The sequence below is a fragment of the Salvelinus fontinalis genome, chromosome 1, assembly GCF_029448725.1.
Source record: "Salvelinus fontinalis isolate EN_2023a chromosome 1, ASM2944872v1, whole genome shotgun sequence".
NCBI lineage: Eukaryota > Metazoa > Chordata > Actinopteri > Salmoniformes > Salmonidae > Salvelinus > Salvelinus fontinalis.
Genome location: NC_074665.1, coordinates 49,343,114 through 49,356,495, shown reverse-complemented (window position 1 = coordinate 49,356,495; position 13,382 = coordinate 49,343,114). Strand labels below are relative to the sequence as shown.

Here is a 13,382-nt window from a genome sequence, read left to right as displayed (position 1 = left end):
GAAAGATGTATGAAGTAGCACCGTTACCATGGAGATAAAATACATATCCGGACGCTCTGAACGAAAAGGACAGGTGGGTCTGGTTTCAAAACAATTCTATTTGGAGTCAGTTTATCCTATTATAAAATAGTAACATTAAAGTAACAATGCTCTTTTGCGTCGACACATTTTGTTTAGAAAGTATTTACAAACAAATAGGAACGTTTTACACTGAAAACCTTGTTTTATTGTTCATAGGTTTGATAGCTAGCGTAACGACGCAACAATAACGCCTGAGCTAAAGGTAAAAAAAATTAAGTAGAACATATTTTGTACCCCTGTTGTCTTAGCTGACATTTATAGCTACTGTCTTCATACATTATGGCATTTTCTTGCATACAGGAAAATGGACTCAGAATACTTGAAAAAGGGTATGGGAAAATGTCTCATAGAAGGATTAGCCGAAGTGGCTGAGCTTCGCCCCATGGACCCGATCGAATTTCTTGCACAGTGGATTTACAAGTATAAAGAAAACATTGAGAATGAGGAGAGAGTGAGTAATGATGTTCAGACTATTGCCATTGTGGGGCAGCCTATACCCAAATGTTGTCTAGGCAATCTCATCCAGACGTGCTCTTTGGTATGCATTAGTTTATTTAGTAAATAGTTTTCTTAAAACTGCATTGTTGGTTAAGGGCTTGTAAGTAAGCATTTCATGGTAAGGTCTACCTACACCTGTTGTATTCGGCGCATTTGACAAATAAAATTTGATTTGATTAACTACGTCAATGTATACCTTTCTGAGCCTATACTGTCATTCAATGTTGGTAGATAACAGGAATATAAAAACGCTTGATTATAGAATTATTAAGCCAGTATTGTTATATTATTGGAATATCTCTGATCATTGCAGAAAAAGGCCCTCCAGCAGCAACTGGAGCAGGAGCAGCAGAAAGCCATAGATGAGGCAGTGCACATGAGGCAGATGAAGGAGGAAGAATATAAAATCACAGGGGAAGTCCCAGAAGAACCCAAAGAAACAAAAGTATGTATTGTGTGTGTGTGTGTGTGTGTGTGTGTGTGTGTGTGTGTGTGTGTGTGTGTGTGTGTGTGTGTGTGTGTGTGTGTGTGTGTGTGTGTGTGTGTGCTAAACTGACCAAGACGCACCTTCACATAAAACCTCACATAATTCTGCCCAAAGACAATGACAATTTCTCGAAACCAGTGGCATATGGGCTTTTTAGGTGAGTGTGATGCCACCCTGATAAGCAGTGCCCACAGGCTGGAGATAAAATGTATGACAATGTAATGAGACGGACACTTTTTACATCATGCAGGTTTCTCCGATAAAATAGCCTAACCTAAATGACGATAAATCAAATAAAAAATGTGCTGCCATGTTAACAAACAACATATCCTAAAAACAGGACAGGTCAAAGTAAAATGGACAATATGTAATGGACAATCACAACTGTTGTTGTAACGGTCCTGACCTGTTTTATGTTGTTTTTGTATGTGTTTAGGTCAGGGCATGTGTTTTGGGTGGGCAGTCTATGTTATCTGTTTCTATGTTGGTTGTGGTTGCCTGGTATGGCTCTTAATTAGAGGCAGGTGTTTTGCGTTCTCCTCTAATTAAGAGTCATATTTAGGTAGGGTGTTCTCACTGTTTGTTTGTGGGTGATTGTCTCCTGTGTCGTCGAATGTATGTACCATACGGGACTGTTTGGCTGTTCGTTTATTTTGATGTCGTCTGTTTCCTGTCCGTGAGTTTACGTTTAGTTATGTAAGTTTATGTTCAGGTTTCGTCAACGTCGTTTTCTTGTTTTGTATTTTTGAAAGTGTTTTGTTTTTTCGTGTTGCCATCATAGTTTTTTCAAATAAAGAGATGGCCTATTTCCCTACTGCTGCATTTTGGTCTGATGATCCTTCTCTCCTCTCCTCGTCCGAGGATGAGGAGAGAGACAGCCCTTACAGAATCACCCACCAAACTAGGACCAAGCGGCAAGGGAGTGCTCAACAGAGCAATAAGGACTCCTGGACTTGGGAGGAGATCCTGGACGGTAGAGGACCTTGGGCTCAGCCAGGGGAATATCGCCGTCCCAAGGAGGAGTTGGAAGCAGCGAAGGCTGAGAGGCGCTGGTATGAGGAGGCAGCGCGGCGACGCGGTTGGGAGCCCGTGAGTCAGACCCAAACATTTCTTGGGGGGGGGCACACGAGGAGTGTGGCAAAGCCGGGTAGGATACCCGAGCCAACTCCCCGTGCTTACCTTGGAGGTAGAAGGCGTCGTACTGGTAAGACACCGTGTTATGCGGTAAAGCGCACGGTGTCCCCAGTACGCGTGCTTAGCCCAGTGCGGGCTATTCCACCTTGCCGCACTGGGAGGGCTAAGTTGGGCATCGAGCTGGATGTCATGAAGCCGGCCCAACGCATCTGGCCACCAGTGTGTCTCCTCGGGCCGGCATACATGGCACCAGCCTTACGAGTGGTGTCCCCGGTTTGCCAGTATAGCCCAGTGCGGGCTATTCCACCTCGCCGCACTGGTAGGACTACGGGCACCATTCAACCTGGTAAGGTTGGGCAGGCTCGGTGCTCAAGAGCACGTGTCCTCCTTCACGGTCCGGTAGACCCGGTGCCACCTCCATGTACCAGTCCTCCGGTGGCAGCCCCCCGTACCAGGCTGTCTCTCCGGGTTCTCTCTCCAGCTGTTTCCTCCTCTCCAGCGCAGCCAGTGCCTAGACCACGCACCAGGCTGTCTCTCCTTCTCCTCCCTACAGAGCCGTCCTGCCATGACCAGCCAGAGCTGTCCTGCCATGATCAGCCAGAGCTGTCCTGCCATGATCAGCCAGAGCCATCCTGCCATGACCAGCCAGAGCCATCCTGCCATGACCAGCCAGAGCCGTCCTGCCATGACCAGCCAGAGCCGTCCTGCTATACATTTACATTACATTTAAGTCATTTAGCAGACGCTCTTATGCAGAGCGACTTACATTGAACCTTTATTTAACTAGGCAAGTCAGTTAAGAACAAACTCTTATTTTCAATGACGGCCTAGGAACAGTGGGTTAACTGCCTTGTTCAGGGGCAGAACGACAGATTTGTACCTTGTCAGCTCGGGGATTTGAACTTGCAACCTTTCGGTTACTAGCCCAACGCTCTAACCACTAGGCTACCCTGCCGCCCCAGGGTAGCCTAGTGGTTAGACTATGACCTGCCAGAGCCGTCCTGCTATGACCTGCCAGAGCCGTCCTGCTATGACCTGCCAGAGCCGTCCAGCCAGGACCTGCCAGAGCCGTCCAGCCAGGGCCTGCCAGAGCCGTCCAGCCAGGACCTGCTAGAGCCGTCCAGCCAGGACCTGCCAGAGCCGTCCAGCCAGGACCTGCCAGAGCCGTCCAGCCAGGACCTGCCAGAGCCGTCCAGCCAGGACCTGCCAGAGTCCCTCAGCCAGGACCTGCCAGAGTCCGTCCAGCCAGGACCTGCCAGAGTCCGTCCAGCCAGGACCTGCCAGAGTCCCTCAGCCAGGACCTGCCAGAGTCCCTCAGCCTGGACCTGCCAGAGTCCCTCAGCCAGGACCTGCCAGAGTCCCTCAGCCAGGATCTGCCAGAGTCCCTCAGCCAGGATCTGCCAGAGTCCCTCAGCCAGGATCTGCCAGAGTCCCTCAGCCAGGATCTGCCAGAGTCCCTCAGCCAGGATCTGCCAGAGTCCCTCAGCCAGGATCTGCCAGAGTCCCTCAGCCGGGACCTGCCCCTTGTCCCGGTGCTGCCCCTTATCCCGGTGCTGCCCCTTGTCCCGGTGCTGCTCCTTATCCCGGTGCTGCTCCTTATCCCGGTGCTGCCCCTTGTCCCGGTGCTGCCCCTTATCCCGGTGCTGCCCCTTATCCCGGTGCTGGTCCTTATCCCGGTGCTGCCCCTTATCCGGGTGCTGCCCCTTGTCCCGGTGCTGCCCCTTGTCCCGGTGCTGCCCCTTGTCCCGGTGTTGCCCCTTGTCCCGGTGCTGCCCCTTGTCCCGGTGCTGCCCCTTCTCCCGGTGCTGGCCGTTCATTTAGGGGATGTTAGTTTTAGGGTGGTCATTGGGAGGGGAAGACAGAAGCGGGGAGTGACTATGGTGGTGTGGGGACAGCGTCCAGAGCCGGAGCCACCACCGTGGTCAACTGCCCACCCAGACCCTCCCCTGGACTTTGTGCTGGTGCGCCCGGCGTTCGCACCTTGAGGGGGGGGTTCTGTAACGGTCCTGACCTGTTTTTATGTTGTTTTTGTATGTGTTTAGGTCAGGGCATGTGTTTTGGGTGGGCAGTCTATGTTATCTGTTTCTATGTTGGTTGTGGTTGCCTGGTATGGCTCTTAATTAGAGGCAGGTGTTTTGCGTTCTCCTCTAATTAAGAGTCATATTTAGGTAGGGTGTTCTCACTGTTTGTTTGTGGGTGATTGTCTCCTGTGTCGTCGAATGTATGTACCATACGGGACTGTTTGGCTGTTCGTTTATTTTGATGTCGTCTGTTTCCTGTCCGTGAGTTTACGTTTAGTTATGTAAGTTTATGTTCAGGTTTCGTCAACGTCGTTTTCTTGTTTTGTATTTTTGAAAGTGTTTTGTTTTTTCGTGTTGCCATCATAGTTTTTTCAAATAAAGAGATGGCCTATTTCCCTACTGCTGCATTTTGGTCTGATGATCCTTCTCTCCTCTCCTCGTCCGAGGATGAGGAGAGAGACAGCCCTTACAGTTGTCCAGGAGTTTCACCCCATTGTCATGATCAGTGGTTTCAAATGTGTATCCATACATTTTTGAAAAGCTGATCATAGGGAAAAATAAAATACTTCTGCATTTCCCACTGTGTAAACGCATTGCAAATAGGCTCACGATAACTCCTGATAAAGTTGGGTAGCTGATATTCAGAGATTAAGTATCCAAATTCATTAGTCACAGGAATCAGGAATGTTTTACCTCAAAGATGGGCATTCCTAAAATTCTATTTCAGGCAACACTGTAGGCTACCTCAGTAAGCACGGACCAATGCCGACGTCTTTTCAACGTCTTTTTTTCCATACAGTCCGGACTGGCCTTGATTTCCACATCCATAGACATTGGTTTTTGGTCCGGTCCGGACCAAATCTGAACCAATCATAGACATCTATGTTTGGCTCAGATTTGGTGCGGTCTGGACCAGCCTTGATTTGGCCCAAACATAGTATATAAATTACTTCTTTTCAACTTTCATTCAGAACGAAAACTTTGCCTGATTTCAACATCCGGAAAATACATATTTTCAACATCTGTAAAATACGTATTTTCAACTGTCATTCAGAACCAAAAATGAACCAGATTTCAACATCTGGAAAATACGTATCTTTCAACATCCAGAAAATATGCCTTTTCAACGTCCTGGGAAATATGTATTTTAAACATACGGAAAATACATTTTCACCTGTTATTCAGAATCTAAATTGAACCTAACTTCAACGTCTGGAAAATCCGTATTTTAGACGTCTTTTCAATGTAATTTTGCTTACTGGGACTATTTTAGTTTTGTAGGTGCGCCATCTTTGGATCTCGCCTAGGGCGGCAGCCCGGCGGGGACCTGCCCTGTGTGTGTGTTTGTGTGTACGGTTTAAAACCCATGAGGGTTGAAATTGTGTTGTTATCTTTTCAGGAAGTTGAGGAAATACCTGCGACGCCTCCGCCGGCTCCAGTTTCAGAAAGGCCCAAGAAAGTAAACCCTCCAACGCTTGCTGCAGTGGAGGAGGGCGATGATGGGGTATGGTTTTTGTAGAATTTTAAGACTTCCTCAGTTCCTCAGATATAACGTTTTCATGTGTTGTTTTCATTTTTTTTTTTTTTTTTATAGATTGTATGTTTTTGTGTATGCTTAATATCAGGGAATCTGTGATGTCTTATAAATGTTGGTAGTCTTAAATTAGATTTAACGTAATAAACCCAGTGTAATCTCAAAATGGTAAGAAAACAAACCAAATTAGTAATATCTGCTTAGAATGTCCATGTTTTGACTAGATGTTCACAAGAGAGCTTCAACTGCATTTTGAAATATAGATTAGGAACAGCCGCTGGAGAGAGAGTTGAGAATTTTATCGTCCAGGGTTTAATCTCATCAACACATCATCAGATATTTCAAGAGCACCCTACAGGGTCTTGTCAGAGTCAGACCACCAGGGTCATATCACCAGGTGTCGTTTAGAATGAGCCAAGGAAATCAGAAGTCTCCACCACCTCCACCTCTGAAAATGAGGAGGTCACTGAAGAAGTTCAAGACAAAGATCATCAGTCCCAGAGCTCAAGAATACTCCGCTAAAATCTGTGTGCCTTTGGTGGTTGCTATACTATCCTCTCTAGGTCACCATGTCTTTCGCACCTCTGTATCATCCGATGGCTTTTCCGGTTCTGTCCATTGGCTGATGATGACTGCTTCTGCACATTCTTTGCATGGCTTGCCCTCTCCCTGAGGTCAAGACATTTGATTCAGAAAGGCTAGACGTGCAGGCTAGAGCTGAGAGCAGGAGGACTAGAAATCTACAAATGTGGATGAATGGCTGCAATGATTCTAATATTGTTTTGTCTCACAAACTGGTCACCAGGTGACTGATCAACCTGAAACCAGTGAACCTGATGAATCTACACAAATAGAGGTAGAGTCAACCTCAGCACCAGAGAATGATGAGGGGGGACAAACTGAGGATCCACAAGACAAACACAAACCTCGCCATCAAGACCAAAAAAAGGTGATGGCTTATACCGAACAAAGACTGAAACGAGGGACATGAGAAATAACAAACTAGAAAAGAGATAGGAAAGAACGTGGATCAATGTGTGCCAGACAAAGAGAGGGAGGAATGTCTAGACAAGACAGAGGGGATACTTTGGACAAGTGTACTGTAAAGATCATAGATCACTGAAAAGGAGACAAGTCATTGGGTCTTGGGAGACAGTCAATGTAGTTTTCAGGACTGAAAGAGACGGTCAATGTTGATTTCAGGACTGCATGAATGAAAAGATAGTAGGAGCAAGAATAAAAGAATCAGGAAAGCTGAATAATCAACCTGAAAAAATATTTTCCTTTTGAGATGCAGTGAGGACATTTTTAGCCAGACAGTCACACTATTATTGAACAACACCAGAAGACGAGAGAGAATAAGTACATTCAGTGAACTGAACCCAGTCATTTTTCTTCCAAAAACATTTTCAACAGGTGACTGATGAACCTGCTAAACCTGAAACTAGTGAACATGCTGATTCTACACAAGTAGAGCCAACCTCAGGACCAGAGAATGATGATGTCAAACCAGATGAGACTATGTCTGAGGAGGGACAGGAACATCAGGATCAAGAGAAGGTGATGGCTTCATCGGACACACCCAAGACAGATTAAAATGGTTGATTATGTATTTGTATTTTTAGAGATATGCTGAGGATGTCTACCATCTGTTTTTACTCAAAGACCTAGCAATTGACAAAATAATATTCATTCAGGGAAGGAAAGACAAAATAAAGGGATGACAAACCAGGAGAAGAGAGAGGAAAGATCATGGTGAAATGAGTGCCAGAGAAGAAAAGAGTACCAGTACCTACTCATTCAAGTTTTTTTTTTTTACTTTTACAAATTGTTTGTACATTGTAGAATAATAGTGAAGACATCACAACTATGAAATATCACATATGGAATCAGGTAGTAACCAAAACTAAAAAAGTGTTAAACAAATCAAAATATATGTTATATTTGAGATTCTTCAAAGTAGCCACCCTTTGCCTTGATGACAGCTTTGCACACTCTTGGCATTCTCCCAACCAGCTTCACCTGGAATACTTTTCCAACAGTCTTGAAGGAGTTCCGACATATGCTGAACACTTGTTGGCTGCTTTTCCTTCACTCTGCGGTCCTAACTTCTCCCAAACCATCTCAATTGGGTTGAGGTCGGTTGACTGTAGAGGCCAGGTCATCTGATGCAGGACTCCGTCACACTCCTTATTTGTCAAATAGCTCTTACACAGCCGGGAGGTGTGTTGGGTCATTATACTATTGAAAAATAGATTATAGTCCCACTAAGTGCAAACCAGATGGGATGGCGTATCGCTGCAGAAAGCTGTGATGGCATGCTGGTTAAGTGTGCCTTGAATTCTAAATAAATCACTGACAGTGTCACCAGCAAAGCACCCCCACACATCACACCTCCTCCTCCATGCCTCATGGTTGGAACCACACATGTGGAAAACATCCGTTCACCTATTCTACGTCTCACAAAGACACGGCGGTTGGAACCAAAAATCTCAAATTTGGACTCATCAGACCAAAGGACAGATTTCCACTGGTCTAATGTCCATTGCTTGTGTTTCTTGGCACAAGCAAGTCTCTTCTTATTGGTGTCCTTTAGTAGTGGTTTCTTTGCAGCAATTCGACCATGAAGGCCTGATTCACGCAGTCTCCTCTGAACAGTGGATGTTGAGATGTGCCTGTTACTTGAACTCTGTGAAGCATTTATTTGGGCTGCAATTTCTGAGGCTGGTAACTCTAATGAACTTATCCTCTGCAGCAGAGGTACCTCTGGGGCTGCATTTTAAACACTTAAAAGACACACCCTATCCCATCAGCCCTCAAATTAGTGGACACTTCTGATGACGTATCATGACGTCTGACGAGGGTACACTTGCAGGGCAAAGGGCAAGGGAGGAAGGAATGATTTTTAAATGGACCGCCCTTGCCCGGAAATATGTCACTCGTTCATCCCGCGATGATTGTGCTTTCAGCCAGCTTGTGGGTGCTTTATATGTGCTTCAGTCAATTATGATTGCATGTCTACTTATATTAACTGTATCATTATTAATATATGCCTACTGTATGATAGCTAGCAAATTAATTTCCAAAAGCTAACCAAACAAAAACATCATTACTTTTACGAGACGTGTTTGTGCATTAGTAGCACAATTTCTAACTTTTTTACATTAGTTTTTACTTACACTTGTATGTTGACTCCATATTAACGTTGAGGTTTTAAGTTTGGGCTGACCTTTCTTAGCGGATGTACAAACATCGCAAATTGAATTGTGGGGTGTTTCAGGCACCGAAGTGAACATAATTGTACACTCGCAAACTCCATTAAAAACAAGGGCTTACGCTGCAAATTTCCCTTGCTTGGCTAATCATTTGGACCGACGACAAATATGTCCGCGCACGATATCTAAGGAAGTCTCGAGCTATTGCTCACCTGAGGAAGAGTATCTCATGATAAGATGCAGACATTTTTTACATTTACATTTTAGTCATTTAGCAGACGCTCTTATCCAGAGCGACTTACAGTAGAGTGCATACATTTTATTACATTTTTACATACTGAGACAAGGATATCCCTACCGGCCAAACCCTCCCTAACCCGGACGACGCTATGCCAATTGTACCTCGCCCCACGGACCTCCCGGTTGCGGCCGGCTGCGACAGAGCCTGGGCGCGAACCCAGAGACTCTGGTGGCGCAGCTAGCACTGCGATGCAGTGCCCTAGACCACACTACCTACCGAGAGAGTTTGCATCTATATTCTTTGTAGCTGTTTACATACCACCACAGTCAGAGGCTGGCACTAAAATAGCATTGAATGAGCTGTATTCCGCCATAAGCAAACAAGAAAATGCTCACCCAGAGGCGGCGCTCCTATTAGCCGGGGACTTTAATGCAGGGAAACTTAAATCAGTTTTACCAAATTTCTATCAGCATGTTAAATGTGCAACCAGAGGGAAAAGAACTCTGGACCATCTATACTCCACACACAGATATGCATACAAAGCTCTCCCTTGCCCTCCATTTGGCAAATCTGACCATAATTCCATCCTCCTGATTCCTGCTTACAAGCAAAAATTAAAGCAGGAAGCACCAGTGACTAGATCAATAAAAAAGCGGTCAGATGAAGCAGATGCTAAGCTACAGGACTGTTTTGCTAGCACAGACTGGAATATGTTCCGGAATTCCTCCAATGGCATTGAGGAGTACACCACATCTGTCATTGGCTTTATTAATAAGTGCGTCGATGACATCGTCCCCACAGTGACCGTACGTACATACCCCAACCAGAAGCCATGGATAACAGGCAGCATCCGCACTGAGCTAAAGGCTCGAGCTACCGCTTTCAAGGAGCGGGACTCTAACCCGGAAGCTTATAAGAAATCTTGCTATGCCTTCTGACGAACCATCAAACAGGCAAAGCTTCAATACAGGACTAAGATTGAGTCGTACTACACCGGCTCTGACGCTCGTCGGATGTGGCAGGGCCCGCAAACCATTACAGACTACAAAGGGAAGCACAGCCGAGTGCTGCCCAGTGACACGAGCTTGCCGGACGAGCTAAACTACTTCTATGCTCGCGTCGAGACAAATCACACTGAAACATGCATGAGACCACCAGCTGTACCCGAAGATTGTGTGATCACGCTCTCCGCAGCCGATATGAGTAAGACCTTTAGACAGGTCAACATTTACAAGGCTGCAGGGCCAGACAGATTACTAGGACGTGTACTGCGAGCATACGCTGACCAACTAGCAAGTGTCTTCACTGACATTTTCAACCTCTCCCTGTCCGAGTCTGCAATACCAACATGTTTTAAGCAGACCACTATAGTGCCTGTGCCGAAGAACACTAAGGTAACCTGCCTAAATGATTACCGACCCGTAGCACTCACGTCTGTAGCCATGAAGTGCTTTGAAAGGCTGGTTATGGCTCACATCAACACCATCATCCCAGAACCCCTAGACCCACTCCAATTTACATACCACCCCAACAGATCTACAGATGATGCCGTCTCTATTGCACTCCACACTGCCCTTTCGCACCTGGACAAAAGGAACACCTATGCGAGAATGCTATTCATTGACTACAGCTCAGCGTTCAACACCATAGTGCCCTCAAAGCTCATCAATAAGCTAAGGACCCTGGGACTAAACACCTCCCTCTGCAACTGGATCCTGGACTTCCTGATAGGTCGCCCCAGGTGGTAAGGGTAGGTAACAACACATCCGCCACGCTGATCCTCAACACAGGGGGCCCCTCAGGGGTGCGTGCTCAGCCCCCTCCTGTACTCCCTGTTCACTCATGACTGCACGGCCAGGCACAACTCCAACACCATCATTAAATTTGACGATGACACAGCAGTAGGCCTGATCACCGACAACAACGAGACAGCCTATAGGGAGGAGGTCAGAGACCTGGCCGTGTGGTGCCAGGACAACAACCTCTCCCTCAACGTGATCAAGACAAAAGAGATGATTGTGGACTATAGGAAAAAGAGGACCGAGTACACCTCTATTCTCATCGACGGGGCTGCAGTGGAGCAGGTTGAGAGCTTCAAGTTCCTTGGTGTCCACATCACCAACAAACTAACATGGTCCAAGCACACCATGACAGTTGTGAAGCAGGCACAACAAAACCTGTTCGCCCTCAGGAGACTGAAAAGATTTGGCATTGGTCCTCAGATCATCAAAAGGTTCTACAGCTGCACCTTCGAGAGCATCCTGACTGGTTGCATCACTGCCTGGTATGGCAACTGCTCGGCCTCCGACCGCAAGGCACTACAGAGGGTAGTGCGAACGGCCCAGTACATCACTGGGGCCAAGCTTCCTGCCATCCAGGACCTCTATACCAGGCGGTGCCAGAGGAAGGCCCTGAAAATTGTCAAAGACTCCAGCAACCCTAGTCATAGACTGTTCTCTCTGCTACCGCATGGCAAGCGGTACCGGAGCGCCAAGTCTAGGTTCAAGAGGCTTCTAAGCAGCTTCTACCTCTAAGCTATACGACTCCTGAACATCTAGTCAAATGGCTAACCAGACTATATGCATTTCCCCCCCTCTCCACACCACTGCCACTCTCTGTTGTCATCTATGCATAGTCACTTTAATTAACTCCACCTACATGTACATACTACCTCAACTAACCGGTGCCCCCACTCATTGACTCTGTACCGGCACCCCCCCCCCCCCCTGTATATATATTGTTTTTACTGCTCCTCTTTAATTACTTGTTACTTTTCTCTTATTCTTATCCGTATTTTTTTTTTTTTTTTTAACTGCACTGTTAGTTAGGGGCTCGTAAGTAAGCATTTCACTTTAAGATCTACACCTGTTGTATTCGACGCATGTGAGTAATAACATTTGATTTGATTTGAAATAGTGCTGTCTTCTGTATACCACCCCTACCTTGTCACAACACAATTGATTGGCTCAAACACATTAAGAAGGAAAGAAATTCCACAAATTGACTTTTAACAAGGCACACCTGTTAATTGAAATGCATTCTAGGTGACTACCTCATGAAGCTGGTTGAGAGAATGCATATTGTGCAAAGCTGTCATCAAGGCAAAGGGTGGCTACTTTGAAGAATCTCATATAAAATATATTTTGATTTGTTAAACACTTTTCTGGTTACTACATGAATCCATATGTGTTATTTCATAGTTTTGATGTAGAAAATAGTACAAATAAAGAAAAACCCTGGGATGAATAGGTGTGTTTAAACTGAGTGTTGTGAGGTTTTCAGTCAACCAAGAGTTAACAGACAGGGATCAGAATATCAGAGGAGAAGGCGATATTGCATGTGACGTCAGAGGCAAGCTTAAAACATGTTTTATTACTCAACCAGTTTCCCTCTGACAAACTCAACATAGGAGACCGATAACCCTGTCCCAAGTGACACTATTGATCGCACACAAGAAGGGGCAGCCTCAGAGAGTGATGATGTCAGACCCGATGTGACGCAATCTGAGGAGGGAGTGGAGGAGGGAGCGGAGATGTCACAGGGGGCATTTGAACATACAACTCCTGATGACCAAGCCAAGGAGAAGGTTAACACGGAGAAGGCTTTTGTTTCGAGAGACATTTACACTGTTCAACTACAATGATAGCATGCATAACATATAAGAAGATATACTCAAGAGTGAATGACTAAGGAAAACAGGTTTAAACAGTGTATCAGTTCCATCTAAACCCGGTTCTTTTTTTCAGGAGGAAGAGGAGGAAGAGGAGGACAACTAAGATGTGGAATGATAATTTTCCTACATTATCTGGACAAAGGTGTTAGTTCAAATGCAATGATAGCCTAAAGATCTATATGTTATAACATTCTACATCTTATAAATCAGTAGAGAAGCTCTACTGACGCTTAATGAAATGCATGATGTCTCCAAGAGGGAGATATATCTCAACTTGTGTAATATGTCAATTTAACAATATGTCTATTCAGTTTGCTTTGAATAAATTTGTGTAAAGTTGTGCTTACAATTGTATTTATTATGAATGACATTTTTTAAGCAGTCAAATGTTTAATTGATGTGGTGATTCTTTTTCTGGTTCTAGTAGTTAGAAAAACTATGGCAGTAGGCAGGACACTGCAGATATGATCAGCTTCGCATGTGCTCTTTGAACGCTAC

At 45.6% G+C, this 13,382-nt stretch overlaps 1 protein-coding gene across 3 annotated transcripts; it reads left to right on the top strand.

Moving 5' to 3' along the window:
• dydc2 (DPY30 domain containing 2) lies at positions 1-13,233 on the top strand. 3 transcript variants are annotated; one of them, XM_055924771.1, is made up of 9 exons: positions 11-73; positions 238-283; positions 382-532; positions 893-1,024; positions 5,621-5,725; positions 6,561-6,704; positions 7,172-7,315; positions 12,621-12,797; positions 12,958-13,233. In XM_055924771.1, exons 3-9 carry the CDS (start codon positions 386-388, stop codon positions 12,985-12,987), a joined length of 879 nt encoding a protein of 292 aa, XP_055780746.1. In that variant the 5' UTR covers positions 11-73; positions 238-283; positions 382-385; the 3' UTR covers positions 12,988-13,233. The 3 variants fall into 3 exon arrangements, with proteins under 3 accessions (XP_055780738.1, XP_055780746.1, XP_055780728.1); XM_055924753.1 differs by lacking the exon at positions 12,958-13,233 and having other exon boundaries at positions 12,621-12,951; XM_055924763.1 differs by lacking the exons at positions 238-283; positions 12,958-13,233 and having other exon boundaries at positions 1-73; positions 12,621-12,951.
• Positions 13,234-13,382: the final 149 nt, after the last annotated feature.